This window comes from Protopterus annectens, chromosome 3.part1, assembly GCF_019279795.1.
Source record: "Protopterus annectens isolate FY-2018-M chromosome 3.part1, PAN1.0, whole genome shotgun sequence".
Lineage (NCBI taxonomy): Eukaryota > Metazoa > Chordata > Ceratodontiformes > Protopteridae > Protopterus > Protopterus annectens.
Genome location: NC_056732.1, coordinates 353,031,884 through 353,052,007, shown reverse-complemented (window position 1 = coordinate 353,052,007; position 20,124 = coordinate 353,031,884). Strand labels below are relative to the sequence as shown.

The following is a 20,124-nucleotide window of genomic DNA, read 5'->3' as shown; positions in this document are numbered from 1 at the left end:
AGCATATATTGAACTAAAAGACACAGCCAAATAAATTGGAAGAAAGATGCCAGTTTATGTCTGATGAGAATAAAGTTATAATAAAACAACGTTATGCATATTATTCATTTACGTTTAACAGATATTTCGATATTAGCAGGTTGTCTACTTAGAGGGATATTACTTGGTTCACGGTTTGATTCTCTTAGTAAATACTGTTTAGTGATATGACAGCAAGTAAGTTACTTAATTTCTAGTTATTTAAATCTAAATGATATTTGTAATTGTTTTACTCAGATACAATACATAAATAATATAGTTGCAAGCACTTAAGGTTTTGATTGCTTAGTGTATATACTGTTTGAATTATAAGAACAGCTAAAATAAAATAAATAAAATAAAATTTGCGTTAACATGTACAGTACATTAAACCTTCCACTAACCTGTACTGTATCTGGAGCTTTTCTCCGCAGGCCTCTGCTGAAAAAGGACCTGTGTCCAGTCGGACTTTCCCAGTTAAAAAAAAGTAAAATAAATAAATAAAAATAAATACAGTGTATTAGATGTTTCTGTTATCTTCTTATTATGAGAAGCTAGGTTTTCTTTAAAATAACTGGAAATGAGTTCTAAACGTCTTTTGGAACACTTTAAAAATATTAGTATCACATACATATTAGATGTGCACTTAAGTTAAAGTATAGAACAAGTACATATGTACAAGTGAGTTTCTATACAGATGTAGTGATTATAGAACAAGCACATATGTACAAGTGAGTTTCTATACAGATATAGTGATACTTCTTGTACATTTTTTAATTATATACTAGATTTTTGAACTCTGCTTTTAATTTTGTGTTTTGCTCTATGAGTATATAGACATGGAAAGTTTGTAGGTCTTTGTTTAGTGCATAAGAGTTTCAAGCTATTAGTATATAAATATACAAAGTTTGTGGGTCTTTGTTTAGTGCATAGGAGTTTCACTTTTGCTTGAAGTCATTCATTTAACACAATTTCTTTTTTTTTTTTTTCAATAATTTTTATTTTTATTTTTACATTAATAAATGTCACCATTTAACACAATTTCAATATATATGTATATGTGTGTGTGTGTATATTTATATATATTAGAATTTTAATTATATAAAAGTACTTTTTTTTAGTTTATTTCAAGATGTTATAACAGTTTTCTTTAAGAAGTAGATGCATCTGACTGATTTGTAGCTTGATTAATGGGGGTGTTGGAGAGTAGTTGGTATGATTGTTTCATCAAACTAGAATATTTCATTCCATTATAGGGTGTTTAAATATTATACAATGGTAGCTCATTAACATTCAAAAACATGCATGATGATCTGTCAGCCCAACCAGTATGCCCAATGTAACACAACCATATACCAATAGAAAAAAGTGTGGTCGCCCAGACTGTTTTCTATTAATATAAGCTATGGTTTTGCAGTTTTCTTGAGCTAAGAGGTCAAGAGGTACGTATGGACGGAAGAGAAACTACAAGGAAAATCAGATATGTTATACAAAACTAAAGAAACTTATTTTTCCTTGCATTTTTGCCCCGTCTCTCTCGTACCTCTAAACTGTCCAGATTTCATTTTTTTTGTTTTTGTTTAAAAAAAGCAGCAACATAGATCTTCCTTTCTCCGTTGCATGGTTTCCAAAGCACAGATGTACTGTATAATTATGGGAACACAAGTCCCATACACACGCTCAGTACATCAACAAAGTGGCAGAACACGGAAACACAGAACACCACCATGGTGCAGTTATACAGACATTATTTAAGAAAAGTAAGCAATTTCTTTCTTAAATAATGCCACTGTATAATAGCAATAACGGACTCCTGTGTGTGGTATAGTGAAATTTACCTACAGAGTCCTTTGTTTAGTCACTCGGGTTTCACCCTCATGATTAAACCATACCAACCATGGGTAAATCTTCACTATACCACACCTACTTGTCGGTTATTGCTATAATTTAGTGTGCCTAATAAATGTGTTAGTGGTTTTGTCCATAGCAGAATGTGTTAAAACTTTGTTTTTGCTATACATATTAATTATTTCAATTAATTTTTGCTGTACTGCTACTCTACAGATGTATTACAAATGTTTATCTTTAAATATTAATGGTTTAAACAATCCATTAAAGAAGGGCAGTTTAAGTATTAAAAGTTACATAATGCTCATATTGCATTTTTACAGGAAACTCATTTGCTTAGCAATGATATTAAATGGATTTGAGCATACACACTATATGCCCTTTCAATTAACAGCTCCTGCTGTGGAATATCAGTCCAGTTGCTTATTTGTATTTTCATAAAATTAACACAGTCTGCTCCTCCTCCTGGTACAGCAAAAATCTCTGGTTTTCCCTGTGTGATCTTTCCTCTAATTCTACCATTTTTGAAACATCTCTTCTTGAGCAGTCTCATACTCTGCCAACCTTGTCTTCATTTAAACCACACTATCAGTTTATCAGTATCTGTTTAAAGCTTCTTCCATTTTATTGCAGCCTTTTGTTATTTAAATTGGTATACTTTTTCAGTGTTTCATTCATTTTAATAAAGTCATCTGACTTATTCTTTCTATTAGATTACTGGAAGTCATGTCTTGCACCAACACTGGAGCTTGAATTGCTTTTTGCTGAACAGCTGCAGGCTTCTTCCCAGCCAGTTTTCTTTACTCACCTTTTGTGACTGATTTTCTTTCAGGTGCTCGAACTTTCTTCTTTGCTGGCATCCAGGCAACACACTTACTAGCCAGTAACTGAAATCTATCAGAAAAGACAAATTCACGGGCTCTCTTTTCTGAGTTTGTTTTCCTCTAGTAGTATAAATACCACCTTGGGTGTCTCGTGAAAAGGTCAGTAGCCTAGTGAAACTTAACTCGAAGGATAAATAAATAAATACAACTTAAACAATAGCACTGCCTAGTAAACTGAAGTGAACTTCTGTCTTCTCTAAATATGAGGTCAGAGGATATAATCTGTAAAATAAGCCCTTTCATGAATGCCCTGCTTTGCAAATACTAGCTATGAAGAATTTTCAGCTGCTCTCAAAGTGATGTGTTTACCTCCTGATGAACTGAAGAATACAGAGTGAAATACATAAAATAATCAGATTTGATGCATTAGTAATTCTATTACCTTCTGAGCTATATGCAATAAATTATAGGCATTAATGTATATAAATGGAATCACTTTCAGTGTTAACATACTTTAAAAGCTCTGTTACACACCCATTTATTTAGTACATACAGTACATCACTACTGAAAGGGTCTGTGGATTCCAATCCTCGGCTGATATCAAAAATAAAATGAGCTCAGGCAGGCAGCTCAGTTCATAATAGATACTTGTACCAATCCCAAAACTTGCAGGTAAGTGTACCTCAGAAAATATGAATTACTTTGAATAATTCTGCCCATAATGAAACCAAGATACAGCTACAGTTTTATAATAATTATTGTTACTCTTACTACAAAATGTGTCTATGTGCGTGTGGGTTTATACACACACACGTGTAGTTAGAGGCATGTAGCTATATCAGTAGCTGTATGTGCAGGATCAATTCTTTTTGCCTGGCTAGCAAGTGCATACATTAAAAAATATGCAGAAAGAACATAGTTATCACCATATTTTGTATAAGTCACTGAGTCAGAACCATGGAAATGTAGCAGACTGCACCTGCAGACAGCACAAATGACCAGTAATTGCATACAGGCAAGCTTTTAATTTCCAGTACCAGCAAGTCTGCTTTTCAGTAGAAGCTTTAAATATATTTTTTATTACTCAAAACTGCTGTACTATAAAAAAAAATAGATACTTTACAAATGTTTGCACATACCTTTGCCATCAACATACTCCCAAAACCACCTTGATAATTATTAGCAGAGGGCACTCCTTCCATCACACCAGGTACAGGATTATAGGTGTCACTTGACCAGCAGCGACCTGAGCTCATATTGAGTACTTTCGCCAACAGCTTAGGGTCAAGACCCAACCTATAAAGGTCAAAAATCATCAGTGTTAATGTCAGACCTGCAAAGGACACAGATGGTTAGCTTGCTGTTTATTTAATGTACAATCGTACAACCATTTGTCTCTCTTTCATTGTATGTCCTACAAAATTATGTAGCGCTGGTACTAGGCAAAAATAAATTGTGAGCATAAATTAATTGACATCAATCTACTAATTAAGCAATAAATATATGAAACAAAACCCATCACGGTTAGATTTCATATGTCTCATCTTACAGAAATATTCAGTGTCAACCCTGGAAGACGACAAAACATTGACACAGAATGTCACAAAATGGATGTGGTGTTATGCACGTGCCTTCCAAAAAAAAAAAAAAAAGTATCCACTGGTCTTGCTAAGAATAGGTAAAATATTGAAGTATCAAACTATGCCACATAACATTTTAGAGACAGCTGGTATAAACAGCAGAAAACCTGATTTTAAACTCAAGTACAGCAAAATTCAAGTATCAGTCATTTACTAAAATTCAGTTTTAATGTTCTATTTTATCTAACGATTCCTGAAGCATCTACCACTCTAAGGAATACACAAACACCATACATAAATCTGGCACAAAACTAGTAACCCTGCTAATTTTATTCTGTACTGCTAGTTTTTATATCACAATCCAATTATAAAACATAAGTAACTGTGAAGCATTGACACATTTTGCATAATCATGTCAAAACACATTACTACCTGTAGAAACATTTTATCACTGTAATTTTTTATAACTTTGCAAGTGTTTCAATTTATAATTTAATAATTTAAAAAGTATAATATGAGCAGTTCTATAGAGATTAGATATATAAACCAGGAGTCAAATTATTTTTTCCTATTTAGTACGATTAAAGACAATTATATAAATGCAAGAAAATAGGTAGTGCATACATTGGAAAAATAATGCAGTCTAGTTACATTTAGGAAAGACCATGCTGCTCTACCACTCTGCTGATACCCCTCTCAAAGCAGATACAATTATCCTGGACTTTGATACTTATGCTGATAATGATCTTTCTTTTGTTCACTATGTCTCAGTTGTGGTTAGGAAGTCCTTCTTTGTTCAGATGGATCAGTACGATGACCGCTCTAGGTTCCATGCAGTCTTGGTGCCAAAATATCCTTCTATCCTGAGACATATCCTCAAATATAATGCCTTTTTTGTAATTAACCTCATGAAGCACCTTGATTCATTTGAAAGACTCCAAAGGTTTCTGACCAAGACAGTTTCTGCTCTATAAAATCTAAACTGCCACAAAAGACTGAAAACAGTAGCACTCTATTCCATCTTATATTGGCTCCTGAACGGTGATCTTTTCTTAGCCCTTAAACACTAAAAATCCCCTACCTTTTCTACTTCCATCTTATATTGGCTCCTGAATGGTGATCTTTTCTTAGCCCTTAAACACTAAAAATCCCCTACCTTTTCTACCCCATCCACCTTCACATAGCAGTCTAACACTTGTGCTAAGAGGCTTTGACCTCCCACCACAAGATTACCACCTTGTGCTGCTGATGTGACAGACCTGGAACGCCATTTTAGGAATACACTCTTTCTACAAGTCAAATAAAGTATTACTCTATCTAAACTCAAAACCTGACCTAACGATTGGATATCTAAACTCAAAACCTGACCTAATGATTGGATGGGATACAGTATATTCATTCCTAGGTTACGTGGGAATGTGTTTATTTGCTTGCCTTTAATGGAAAGTCTGACTGGGAAAATCCCCCTTTCAGTGGAGGCTTGGGGAGAAAATCTCCATATTAGATGCTTTTGGAAAGGAATAACACAAGTTAGTTCTATAGCTTCTTGGAGAGACAGCAATTTGAAGTACAGACACTAGGTATGGGATGGCTTCTGTAGCTACTACTGTACTTGTCTGTTGCAAGAGAAGTTTTTTTATTGTGGTCAAAAGTGTGTGTGTGTGGGGGGGGGGGGGACTACATTATCCCATTATACCCTTTTCCAGTCTCTTCTTCAGAAGAATAACTTTCCAAGATCTTCCCCGATTTTGCTGCATTAAATCTATGGTCAGTTATACCATACCCTTTTCCATCCTCCAGGCCACAATCCAGCATTTGTACTCCTGTATCAAATCCTTACCAGCATTGCTGGCTCATGGCACCAGCAGAATCTTGGAGAAGACTACTAAACACTGAACTCCACGTAGCTTTGCATCCTTCATTTCTCTTACTTGCTTAGTGAACACCCATACCAGATAGTTAGCTCCCACAAACTCTAACATGTGTAGGAGTTAAACCTTCCCTTCAAGAATACTATGGACACCAGCAAGTCTACTCTTGCTAACAGCACTAGCCCCAGGGCAATTTCTACCTTCACAAAGCCTCTTCTCCCTTGACTGCACCCTTTTATTCTTAAGACAGGTACGGGCAATAGAGACTCGTCTTCTGGCTGAACTTCCTGCTTGCTCTTAGGCCCATTTCCCACATCAGTGCACTCTGGCCTGCTGAGTTTCTTTTTGTTGTCTCCTAATGAACTGCCTTCTTCCTTCCCGCTCCTATGGCTTCCTTCTTTCTTTAGTTATTACAGCTTCTGCACTTCCCTCAACCCACTTCTGTGGGTGATTGAACTGCTGAAATGATTTCCTACAAAAGTGTGTTACATGGTAGCTTTTTTAGAATAATTTTAGCTCATATCAACACTGCAGATGTTAAGTCTCTTGCTTATGGAGTTGAAATCCTGCTTTCTCTGTATTGCTTGTGAGCTGTGGTCTATGCTCTGCAGGACTTTAGTGCACAAGTTCTGAGCGGCAGATAGGAGACTGCTGACTAGAACAGAAAGCATGTTACTTTTGAGAATGAATATATGAGTTTTGTACTGGTGTTTCTCTTGCTTCCTCCCCCTCTCTGTCCAGTTCACTCATTTCTTTCGTCCTAGTCCCTATCTTCACTTACAGCCATGTTCAGTCATGCTTCCCCATATCACTTTTCTTCCTTTCTTCCACTTCTATCCATGCTTTGCCCAGCCGCTCACTCTAACTGGCTCCCATTTCTGTCTGCATACTCCTCTGTCACAGAATTCCTAATAATCTGTTCAAATAAGCTGCCTTCCTTTCCAGTTTTACTATTTTCCACAAATTCCACACTCACCAACTCTCCCACATGCTAAGTAACACTGCTGCTTCACATCCTGTACATTTTATCCACACTCACCAACTCTCCCACATGCTAAGTAACACTGCTGCTTCATATCCTGTACACTTTATTCACATCTCACCAACTCTCCCACATGCTAACACTGCTGCTTCACATCCTGTACATTTTATCCACACTCACCAACTCTCCCACATGGTAAGTAACACTGCTGCTTCACATCCTGTACACTTTATCCACACTCACCAACTCTCCCACATGCTAAGTAACACTGCTGCTTCACATCCTGTACACTTTATCCACACTCACCAACTCTCCCACATGCTAAGTAACACTGCTGCTTCACATCCTGTACACTTTATCCACACTCACCAACTCTCCCACATGCTAAGTAACACTGCTGCTTCACATCCTGTACATTTTATCCACACTCACCAACTCTCCCACATGCTAAGTAACACTGCTGCTTCACATCCTGTACACTTTATCCACACTCACCAACTCTCCCACATGCTAAGTAACACTGCTGTTTCACATCCTGTACATTTTATCCACACTCACCAACTCTCCCACATGCTAAGTAACACTGCTGCTTCACATCCTGTACACTTTATCCACACTCACCAACTCTCCCACATGCTAAGTAACACTGCTGCTTCACATCCTGTACATTTTATCCACACTCACCAACTCTCCCACATGCTAAGTAACACTGCTGCTTCACATCCTGTACACTTTATCCACACTCACCAACTCTCCCACATGCTAAGTAACACTGCTGCTTCACATCCTGTACACTTTATCCACATCTCACCATTTTCCTCTTTCATGCTTTAACCATCTTCCTTCTGTACGTAGTACACATGTGCACAAGATTATCACTATAATCAATTAATGCAGATATGCATTCTTTCTGAATTAAATGATTGATGTAGAAATTCTAATTTGGCTATGTAGTAACTCTGGAGTTCATTATAGCATATAAATTGATGAAGTCCCCTGCATAGGAGTTTATGTGGTTCTGTCCCTCAATGAGGGTAAGATTCAAATTCTGCTCATTTGTTTTTAAGTTCAAGCAGCATTTGAAATCCTGTCATTTGCAGTCATGACAAAGTGCCCCATCAGTTATATATCTTACATTACCCATTCTTCTCCTGCTTTAAATTAGAGCTTCTGTATAAGCGTTTCATGAAAAAAGGAAGGATATGTAACAAACTTTTAGTTACCAACAAATTAGAAAATCTAGTACATTTCCGATGTGTGTGAAACAATGCAGGAGGAATTGGTCTAACATACTGTCTGTACATTTTCTCTAAATTATTAGCATTTTGGTGAAAAATAAAGTATGAGGATGAAATCTAATCAGGTGATCTGGTTTTCCTGCACTACTGTGTATCTGAAAAAGTGCAAGTCTACAAGCTTGCACTGCATTACTTCCTGCCTGTCTCTATTTGGCTTTATGTGCTAAATGTTACAGGATGCCACAAAATGCTGGATTTGACAGATGATGTAGCTACAAACTTCAGTAAATCTCTCTGCAAGGCAACATGTCTGAAAGTTGAAAAATGTGAATTCAGAAGTGCAACTTATTCTTGACTGAAAAAGAAAAGCAACAAAGCATGTGAAAGGATAATATGCCATGTTCCTGCATATCACTGGGAAAGAAGTAAATTAAAGCATTCAATACATTTGGATTTTGGGACGTTATAGTTGTAGTGAAATAGAAGTTTCAGGACTACTGTAAGATAAGAAATATACAACAAATGCTCATTAGCTTTCAAAACATGCACACTGACTGTACAGTCCAATCAGCGTGCTCACTGTAAAATGAGCATATCCAAATAGAAAGTAGTATGGCTGCTGAACTCAAACACCCAACTTTCTACTGGAATACACTCTTAGTTGAGTAAGAAAACATCTTATATGACACGGCGCAAAAAAAAAAAAAAAAAAAAAAGGGAACATAAGCAGCATTCAACCATAGTATGGACAGTTCAGGCTTATGCTCACCAGCTGACAATTCCTTTCAACTGCCCAGACTTTTGTAGAATCTGTCTCATTTTTCTCATATGTTTACCCTGTCCCACATAATATTTTTGATTACCTGGTATATCACCGAGGAGTTTTATTATTCAATAATGTCACATGTTAGATGGCTCACACCTACTTACCCGATGGCCCATTCTGTCTTTTGTTCCCCTTATTTTTTTCCCCTTTGCTTTCTTGCACTGCACTGAGGTAATGTGCAAGCATTTGGATGAATATGCCATGCACAGTACACCAGGAAGCAGAAAAACATTAAAATGCTGTTACACAATGAAATTATTTGAGAAATGGAAGCATTTTTTTCTTAAATAATGTCATTATATAATAGTGACAATCAACTCCTGGCTTTGAGTATCACAGGATTTACACAGGGCATTGTTTGATCACTTGGGGGTACTTGCGTATTATCGCAACCACATTCCAAATCACTAAGGCAGTTAAAAAAATGCAAATCTTTTGTTTGCCAAAATTCTAACATTTTGTGAATACAACATTTTAAGAGTAACTGGCATTGGTGGTGTGGTGTGAGCTTATTTCACAGAGACACCTTAGGATACGATTATACAACCTGTTTCGAAACAAATAGACTTGTCAGCTTGATGAATCATAAAATTTATTGTTAATATGGAGACCTTATTCAAGTCTTACCACAAGGCTGGGGTGTTTTTGGCGTCTGAGCTGGCTCAATGGACTGGTATTGATGGTGAGCTGGAAGTATAACAGTATGATCAAAATTCAAATGTAGTACAATTGATTTACAGCATTAATATGAAATGTTAATATAAAAGGATAAAGTTTACAATGACATTTTGTGCTTGTTCACAATATTGTGGGGTTAAACTTGGTGAGATGACTGCCAGTGCTTTCACTTGTGAACTGTCAAGAGCTATCGCTACTTACGTGTTATAGACACTTCCCAAGTAACTTTGACAACATACTTTGGCAGGAGAAGGGCTTGGAAATTAGCCGCTTCTCCTGCTCTGTATGTGGTTGCAATAATACGCAGGTATCCACTTGGGCTTCACCCTCATGATCAAACCACACTAACCTTGGGTAAATCCTGTCATACCCACACCCAGTTAAGTAGATTTAAGCAATAATCCAGATGTCCACAACTTGTTTTTCATGAAATCACAAGGTCCCATAGAAATTGATACATTAGTGAACTTGCCCTCATGATCCAACCATACAACCACAGGTAAATTCTGTGACACCTACATCCAGTCACTGGCTATTGCTTACATCTAATGCCCACAACTGTTCTTCATGAGAGCACAATGTCCCATGTACAGAATCAATACATATGCTAGTGAATTAAAACAGTGAAATGTTAGTTTGCTATGTCATATTGTTTATTTGTGAAAGAGAAATGAACACAAATTGATCATAAAAAGGAGGAGAGCAAATTTAACATTAAATAAAACTACAAGAAATATTACTTTGAATCACTTTAAACAGTTAAAAGGAAAACATGAAGGGTGCAAAACTGAGTATGAAAAGAAAAACTGATTTAGTAAGAGAAAACAGAAAATAAGCCAATCTAAAGCATGTCTCTGATAAATTATGCATCTGATTTGGCTTTATATGTGTGAAAAGAAAGTTCTGCACACAAATGCATATGGTTGAACAGAACTGTGGAAATTATTTACTACAGACACCTGGTTTGGAAATGGTACATAATATTCATGGGTACGAATTTGAGAATACACTGAAACATGTGGATAAGCCAGCGATCTAGGCACAAACCCAAGATAAGCAGAATGTAGTGTTTAAGATGGACACTAGTGCAAAATGTGGTACAGTTTGGTCAAACTTTGATATGCTGAGGCTAAGTGATAAATTAAAATAATCCATGTGGAACTTGCTTACTTATTCAGGCAATCAAGGGTTGGAACGGGGACAAAACTTGATTACTTGTGAATGTAAAAAAAAAGGAGAAGACTCAATGTCAGAGAGTTGGAAATAAATTCCTTTAATATTAAGTCATCTGACATGCCAAAGGCTTAGAATGGTGAAAAGAATTCATAATACGTGAAAAATGATCACTTGTTGCATAACTGTGAAGATTTGTTTGTTAGTAATGAAATGCCTGTTAGTTGTGCATCATACTCAAGACTCTACCTAATCCCCTTTTATTCATGTTTCAAGGAAATTCCAGTAGAACCAACTACAAAAATTCAAAGGAACTACACAGAACAGCTAGCATGAGTGTTCTTTGGAAACAGAATGTGCCTACCAGCTGACCGAACAGTATGGTTGCTATGGTTAAGCCTTACAAGATTTGTATATGGAAAGATTTGGAAGATCTAAAAAAGTTATAAATAGGGAACATTAGGCACTTAATAATGCAGAGGCTGTTCAAACATGCCAACTGTTTCTATATGCTGGATGCCAATTATGCTAGCTGAAGAATACTTTAAGCTGTGTGCATTTGACATATTTACATGATGATACAGAGTCTTCTACATGATGACACAAGTCTCCTTTCACTTTGTATTGTGTCAGTAACACAAGTGTTTTAAAGAGCTACAGCACAGATGGCCAAAGGACTTGATGGTACTGCTAGCATCACTGCTGACATTTCAGTTTTGGATACCATCAAAAAGAGAATGATAGGAGACTATATAGAGAGGAATACAGATGATGCTTAAACATTAGAGAAAAAGAAACCAGATGACAAAAAGTCAAACCTGTTGTACAATTAACGCTAGCAGTGGAAAAAATTCTAGACATGTTCCTTTAACTTTCAAACTTCACTTCCAACATGCCTGACGTTAAAAGTGCAACTGCAATAAAGTACACAGCAAGTAAAATTATTAGATCTATCCAAGTTGTGTCATGGGAGAACACAGTTAAAAGTTGATGCCAATCAAAATGGTAATACTACAGTGATCCTGCAAGGAGAAACACCAGATGCATTTGGTTAAAGGCCGTTTGTTAACTGCCAGACAAAATATGCTCAGACTGAGAAGCAGCTGCTTGCAGTCATGTGTGGGTTGGTGAAACTTCAAAAATATACTTGTGGAAAAAATGTATCGACATAAGGAGACTTGTCTGACAGTCTATGCCAGCGTGAAATGGAAGAGATAAGATGATGCAGCCAATGGCCTGCTTTCCTACTCTAGGTGAAGGGTACAGAAAAGGCTCACTGCTTTTGTGACTATGGTGAATACCAAGAGTCTTATAGGGCAGCAACAGCACAAAGTGGAGAGGCACAATATCTAATATCACTGCACACTTTGCTCCTTCTAAGGGATATGGTTACAGTCTGGCCACTTACCTCATGATGTCTCTTGCTGACCATCCATTATTTCTCATTATGTCCTGGATGTGCAGTTCTCATAATTATACCTCAAACCTAACTTCCCAAGTAGCCAAGGGGTTTGACCTATCAATGGATGTTGACTGGGACTACAAGAAAAGAAGCTACAGGCATTCTCAGGAAACAGAGGGAAGGTGTTTGGATCAGCTGGGACGGTCACTTGCAGGGAACAGGGAATCAGAAATAATGCATATATGTATCAAGATCGTAGTGGCTATATGCTATTACAAAGCATTTCCAAGAGGGTGTTGTTTAAGGCACCAGCAAGGTTGAGAAGACTTACTTTTTTTTAAAAAAAAAATAGGACCCAGGAGTGCGATAAAAGCCAAGGGGTTATATACACACAGCTGATACGCTGAATCATACATATTAAAAAAAAGTAAGAAGACCACTTCTTCGGAGATTAGATGAATATTAACAGTATTATACCACAATTATACATAACTCAACAAATTAGCAACATTTAACAGATATACAAATATAAATACCAAGTTTCTATGCAAGACTGGCCTCAGAAGGAAACTGTTAATCCTTAGGACATTCTGTATTGCTATACATTTAATATGATAGACAGCCTGGCTCTGAAACATACAGAGGTGGAGTTCTGACTGTGACCAAAACAACCAGAGTTTGATTAGTGGCTTGGGCAATGAAGCAGACAAGCAATAAATGCATTACTGTATCCTTTGGGAAGTCATCCACTGCAGGGTTGGGAGGGTGGCCTAATATTTAAGGTGTTTGCCTTACAAACACAAGGTGTAGGGTTTGAGTCTCACAAGGGATAATTGGCTAGGCTTAAAATGGCTTGCAAGGGCAGTTAGCTTAATACTAATCTATGAATCTATGAATATGCCCTTAAGAGTTGACCTAGCTGTTCAGGATTTTGGAACTTATGTACACAGTGACCTAACATTTGATCAACAAGTGTCTATTGTTGCAAGAAAGTATTTCTATATTGCACGGCTTATAAACAAAGGGATTGTATTTAGACTTAGGGATGTCAGTGTTCTCCTTTACTCGGACCCCATTAGGCCAACCACTGAATACAATGCTCCCTTTGACATGTATCCATCCAGACGCATGCAGCAACTGGGATGCTCACAGAGATACATTACTAAAAGGATACAAGGCCTAAGCAACATGTCCTACAATGACCGACTTAAAACTCTGTCACTTTACTCAGTATCCTACATACAGCTAGGAGGAGACTTGTGTCTGGCATACAAGGCATCCTCTGACTTATTGCTGATGGATTTACTGCACATCAGCATATCAAATGGAATCAGAAATAGTCTATGGATCTAAACCGCTTTTGCAGCATCAACAGAACAATCTGGAGGGGCAGGTACATTTTGCAGACCATACAGCTGCTGTGGAACTCCACATCCACATAAAACAAAGTTCAACCCTGAATATTTTCAGTGCAACATATATCTTCAGATAGGAAACAAAAAACTTACCCAGGACTGCCCTCTGTACTACTAATGGCCAGCAGCAGCTCCTAAATTAATTTATCCCATGCTGGAGTCCTCTCAAATTATCTAAGGTATGATCCCAGTTATTCTTATTTAGGATAATATACAAGTAAGGCCAACCTATAACCAAATGGGATAGACTACTTTGAGCACAAAAAGGGAAACTGGCTAGGTTTAAATGGCCCACAAGGGCAGCTAGACTAGTACTTACCTATGAACATAGATTCATAGGTAAGTACTAGGCTAGCTGCCCTTGTGGGCCATTATAACATTCTAAATCACTGAGCTAAAAGACTGGAATTTATGTTCATTAAAACAAAAAGTACATTTTGGATACAACATATTACACAATCTACTTAAGTCTTAAATCCACAGTTACTTAGTATAAATCCCCCAAAAAGTATTACCACATTGATGGAATTTGAACCTTCACAAATTGTAGAAGAAAAAGGCAAAAAATGTAGGATTCATATGAAGTTCCACATAATAATGAATATCAAATTAACATGCACATTAGATTAGAGAAATATTTGAAAATATGCTATGGATACTAATAAGAAAATAATTATAAGTATATTAACACATTAATAAATCATATCAGACAGTAAATTTTATAAACTCTGCTGAAAGTATGACTCTGGACTCCAAGGACATAGCAAACTTATGTAATATGCAATTCTTTTTGGTACAGGTTCTTTCATTGATGATGTAATTTCTGATGAAGTGACTTTTCCCACTATAACATCTGAGACAAACAAAATAAAGAACTTCCATTTATGGGGCCAGATTTAATACAAACTAGAGAGAGATTTTAACAATTAAAAATCATTACTCACAATTTTTAATTTAATTTTAATAATTACAAACAAGCACTTTTCAAAGTTTGGAAAACATCAAGCATAACACCAGTAAATAAAAAGGCAGTAAAAAATGACGTTAATAATTGCAGACTAATCTGTTTAACTTCTATACTGGACAAATGCTTTGAAAGATGTACAAGTGAAACATTAGGAAATAACCCTACACACATTGCCATTTTGTTCTTAAGACTCTGAAAAGCTTACGTTTTTATAAGCAAATTACTAAGGCTTTAAGATTTGGGCTTTTCATGTGGGGTAATCTTTTTAGATTTGTCCCGAGCTTTTGATTCTCTCTCCCTTCAGGTGATTTATCAAAGTCTCATTAGGGCCAAGATCAATCATTTTCTGGTTAAATGAATCATGTCATAGTCAACCAACAGACACCAGTGTGTCGTCATACAAAGTACAAGTTAATACTCTACCTATATATCTTGGAGTCCCACAAGGATAGTCTCTCAGTCAGACATCATTTAACATTGTATTTGCCTCCATCCTAGATCTAAACCATGTTCGACCAATAAGCAAGCAGATGACTCTACAGTTGACTTTATAGCACAATGTTGCTGACACACAATAACTGAACACTTACATGAGAAAGATCAGTGATTAGGCATATAACATAGGTATACAATTCAGTTATGAGAAGTGTAAAGTAATGTACTTTGGCAAATCATCAATTCATTCATCTGCATATTTAATGAAACATGCACTTAACGAGATAATACAGTACAAGGATTTAGAAATGACCGCTAGCTTTTATTCGGGCATTCTAGGATATATGCTAAAGAATCTTAACACAAGAAAGAAGATGCGTCTTGCATTACTATACAAAATGCATGTCAGGCTAATATTTTTTGTACATATACTGTGATAAGTTGAAAACCCTTGAAAATGTGCAAAACAAATTTATTAAGAATTACATTATACAAAAATCAGTTATAATAGCAGATATAAATGTCAACTTCTTTAGTATCTACTACCAATAATTCATGGAAAACTATTTGCTTACAAAATTTTCCATGATCCAAGTTTGCAAACAATGTTAGACATAAAAATATATTCTTGTGACCCAAGACTAAAGACATAAGGCCATGAATTTTGCTCTAAGTTGTGATGTTATGAGGTAGTGCCATCTGTGCCAGAGAGAGTAGGGCAGTACGTGTGTACATATGCCAGCACAGCTAGCTGGAGTTTTGTACAGAATTTTATGTTATTTGACTATCACACTGACTTGTAGTGATGTTTGAGTTAAAAATATATTTGTAAACTTAACTGTATTAAAAATGCATCAACAGTAGGTCCTGCTAGACAGAAAGAATGTATACATGTATATTAGGTTGTACTGTTGTAACTAATCAAATGTGCATGTTTATCAGAGAACCCTGGAAGGGTGGAAAGTTAGAAATTGTGTTATAGCTTTCAGATGCTGCCACAGATCTTGCAAAGCTCTGTGTGTGCACTGTACCAGAGTGAGGTGACCAGAGGTGATATCACCCTCTAACCAGCATCTGGTTTCTTTGGAATCCTTGCAGCAGCAGCACTTTGGAACCTGACAGGAAAGATTTCTGACAGGATATCTATCGTACAAATTCATACATACAGAGAAATCATAGGTTCATAGGTAGGTACTAGGCTACTGGCCCTAGGGCCTATATAAGCCTAGCCAAAACGGTAACCTGACTTTCGCCACCCAAGAAAATTATTTTCCTGTGCCCCTGTCGAGCAGAGCCACAGAAGTGATCCCTGGGGTGAATTTCCTATCTCCCGTCCAATCATCAAGATTTTTCTTGAAGAGTGCTAATGAGGAGCTTTGTTTGATATAGATAGGTAGTTTGTTCCAGAGTATGGGAAGTCTCAGGGACAGGAATCTGTCCCTCCAGGATGTTCATTGTGGTGACAAGGTTTATGTCCCTAGAGCATGTAGCTTGGAGAGAGTGGGATTTCTTTAAGTGGAGCATGTCCAACAGCTCTGGGTTTGACATAGCTTTGTATGTTAGGCAGAGATTGCCTCTGAGTAGGCGATACGTGATGAAGTAAAGCTGGAGTTTTATGAGACGGTCTGCATCGGGCATCTGTTTGAGACCAGTAATCCTCTTTGTGAGGTATTTCTGCAGCCTTTCTAGTTGTTGCAGATGTCTTGAGGTACATACCAAAAGGGGCATTGTACTCTAGGAGTCTAATGAGTGACAAGTAGAGGGGAACAATGGCCTCTTTTTTTCCTAGATGAGAAACCTTTTGTGATGAGGTGTGCTACGTAGAAGGATTTCCTGACTGCTGTGGCAATGTGATTATCAAAGGAGAGACTACTGTCCACCTGTGTCCCAAGGTCTGTTATTACACTTTCGGTGTTAAGTAGACTACCGCCTAAGTGGTAGTTCATGGGTACAGAGTTTTTACAAAAGGCATGAAAATGCACTTTTTGGCATTGAGCTTGAGGCCATGGCTTTGACACCAGGCATCTGTCTCAGTGAGGCCCTTTTGTAGGATATCCACATTGTTAGGAGTTTCAATTATGGCTCCTAGTTTGCAGTCATTGTTAGCCTGTATTTCTGAGAAGTAGATACCAAACAGGAGAGGACCCAGGACTGAACCCTGTGGTACTCCACTTGTCACTGGGTCTGAAGTCGGATTTGGAGTCTGCTACTTCAAAGTGTGGGTTCTGTCAGTGAGCCAGTTAGCAACCCATCTTGTGACACAGGGATTTATGCCTAGTTTAGTGAGTTTATCTATAATTCCAGAGTGGGGGATGGTGTTGAAAGCCTCGGTGAGATCTAGATTGGCTGTGTGAACCACCTTACCCTCATCTATGGCTTTGGTGACCGCTTCAAAGAAGTCTATCAGGTTTGGGAGACATGACCTGCCTTTGACAAACCCAAACTGGGTGGGGTCCAGAGTTTGGAGATTACCACTGTCATTGTTTATAAGTTCCATGATGATACGTTCCATAGCCTGCAGACCAGGCTCATCAGGCTAATGGGGCAGTAGTTCCTGGGGTCCGTGGTGGCTCCCCCTTTGTGGAGTGGGATAACCGTTGCTGTGTGCCATTCAATGGGCACAAAGCCTGAGGTGAGGCTATGATTGAACATGGTACTTAGGTGGGGTGCCAGTTCATTCTGCAGTTCGTGTAGAATGCAGTTTGGGATGTTGTCAGGCCCCATGGATGCTGTGTTCTTGGCTTTGGAGAGTGTGGATTTTACCTGTGCAGCCATGATTACAGGAACTTTGCATTCTTCCTGTATAGAGATGGGCCCTTTAGGGGATGAGAGGGGGGTAAGATTAGCACTGAACCTATCTGCCAGGATGTTGGCAATATCAGTTGGTTCTGTATATTTAGTGCCATTGTGCTGTAACTCAGAGCAGATCTGAGTGTTGCCGTTGAGATTCTTGACATAGCTATAGAATGCTTTGTGGTTGTCTTTAGAATCAGTGACGATTTTGTTTTCATAAGTAGATTTGGAGGATTTCATGAGGAATCTCAGCTTTTTACTGAGGCTGACCAGGGAGTTTCTCCAATCATAGTATTTTAATCTTTTTGCAACAGTTTCTTTCTTCTGTTGTAGAGTTTGTTTATGGCAGGGGACCACCAGATTAACTTCCTTTTTCTGGATGATAGCATCTTGGTTCTGTTAGCGATTGCACGATCCATGCACTTGTGTAAGTGCTTATAAAGTGCCTTTGTGTAGGATTAAGCAATCATACCTCTATTGTCCGTCTGCATGGGTGTCGTGAAGTTTGCCACTTCTGTCTTAAGTGTGAAGTTGGCTTCGGAGAAATTTTTTACGGTGGTCTCCCTAATGGGGGCAGGATGTGGATGTCTAGGGTGATTAGCTTGTGGTTGGATCTGACCAATGAGGAATTGACCTCTGGTGTGGAACACCGGTTGCCCATGTTTGTAATGACCAGGTCTAGGATATTGCTGCCCCTGGTGGGGGTGTGGATAACTTGATCCAAGGCGTTGGAATTCATGAATTCCAGAAAACGTTGAGCAAAAGAGTTGGTACATGAGTAGTTTTCCCAGTTAATGGTGGGGTAGTTGAAATCGCCCATTATTAGGGTGTTAGGTTGTACCTTAATATGTTCCAGTGCATCAAGAAATGAGGAGTGGGAATCCTGGGGCATGGTGGGGGATCTGTAGCAAGCTACAATTTGGATTGCGGTCTTGCCCAGAGTTAGTTGCACTTGGATAATCTCAGATGCATTATGCTGAGCAACTAGCCTGGAGGTGTGGATATCCTTAATGAATATGGACACGCCTCCACCTTTAGTGTTTCAGTCCAGGTTAGGTAGCCGAAAGATGTGGTATGTATTATACCCTGGTAATGCAGGGGTGCTCTCTGGAGCCTTGAACCAGGTCTCTGTTAATGCACAGATGTTGATGTTCTCCATTTTAAGGAGTGCCTCGAGTGAGTGCATTTTCCCCTTTACTGTAGAGCTTGTTTATACTAGTGTCCCACCACAGGGGCAAGCTCCTAACTTTTCCATAATACTTGTGTGCTATACTGGGATGAAGGCTTCAATACATGAGTGGCAGTGGGTACAGAAGTCAGTGATACAACTGGCTGCTTTTGTTATGAAATCCCTGGTGGGGGAGAAGGGAGCTTTTGATTGCCTTTATGATCTAGTGCTAGTTTTTGTCTGGGAGTAACCCTGAATAGAGTAGGGTTACATGCAAACTTAGGTTGGGTGGTCAGGGAAAAGGTAATAGTGTGGTGGTCTGATTTAACTATAGAGGAGAAAGACTTGCAGGTGTGGGGCAGTGTGGCATTATGTTAATGTGGAGTAGGTCTAGGAGATTTACTTCATAAGTAGGATAGAGCACCAACTGGTCAAGGGAGCTGGTGCTAAACATTAAGAAACGGTTGCATATATATCTTATTTCTGTGAAAGTTCATAAGTTTATGAATAGGTCGCTGAAATTCTCAAGGACAACACTGTTGTGCTTTTTCAGACAGCAGTTGGAGGCAGGTGTCTTGAGCACTAGGTGACAAAGAAGAGGTTCTGTAGTTAATGATGATTCATCATGTCTACTGATAAAATAATGTCTAGGAGTTCAAGGTCATTACCTTGCCATATTTTCTGTAGATGAATATGGACACATCCCCTCCTCTGGAAATGTTCTTTTTCTTGCCAGAAGGTCATAGGTGGTGACTCAGGCACACAGTTAGTACACTGGAACAAGTTTCAGTAACAATATAGATATATATGTGCTCAAGGGTCAGGAATGGCTCAAGGTCTACCATTTTTTGTTCAGACTTCTATTGTTGCATATTGCCAAATTTATACATGCCTTATTTGTATCT

At 37.9% G+C, this 20,124-nt stretch overlaps 1 protein-coding gene across 1 annotated transcript in view; it reads right to left on the bottom strand.

The window, feature by feature from the left end:
* The window catches only part of HIBADH (3-hydroxyisobutyrate dehydrogenase), a 1,358,718-nt gene that overhangs the window by 55,216 nt on the left and 1,283,378 nt on the right, over positions 1-20,124 (bottom strand). The window contains exon 7 of the mRNA XM_044066811.1: positions 3,831-3,987. Within this exon, the coding sequence (XP_043922746.1) occupies positions 3,831-3,987 (157 nt within the window). The remainder of the gene's footprint in view (positions 1-3,830; positions 3,988-20,124) is intronic.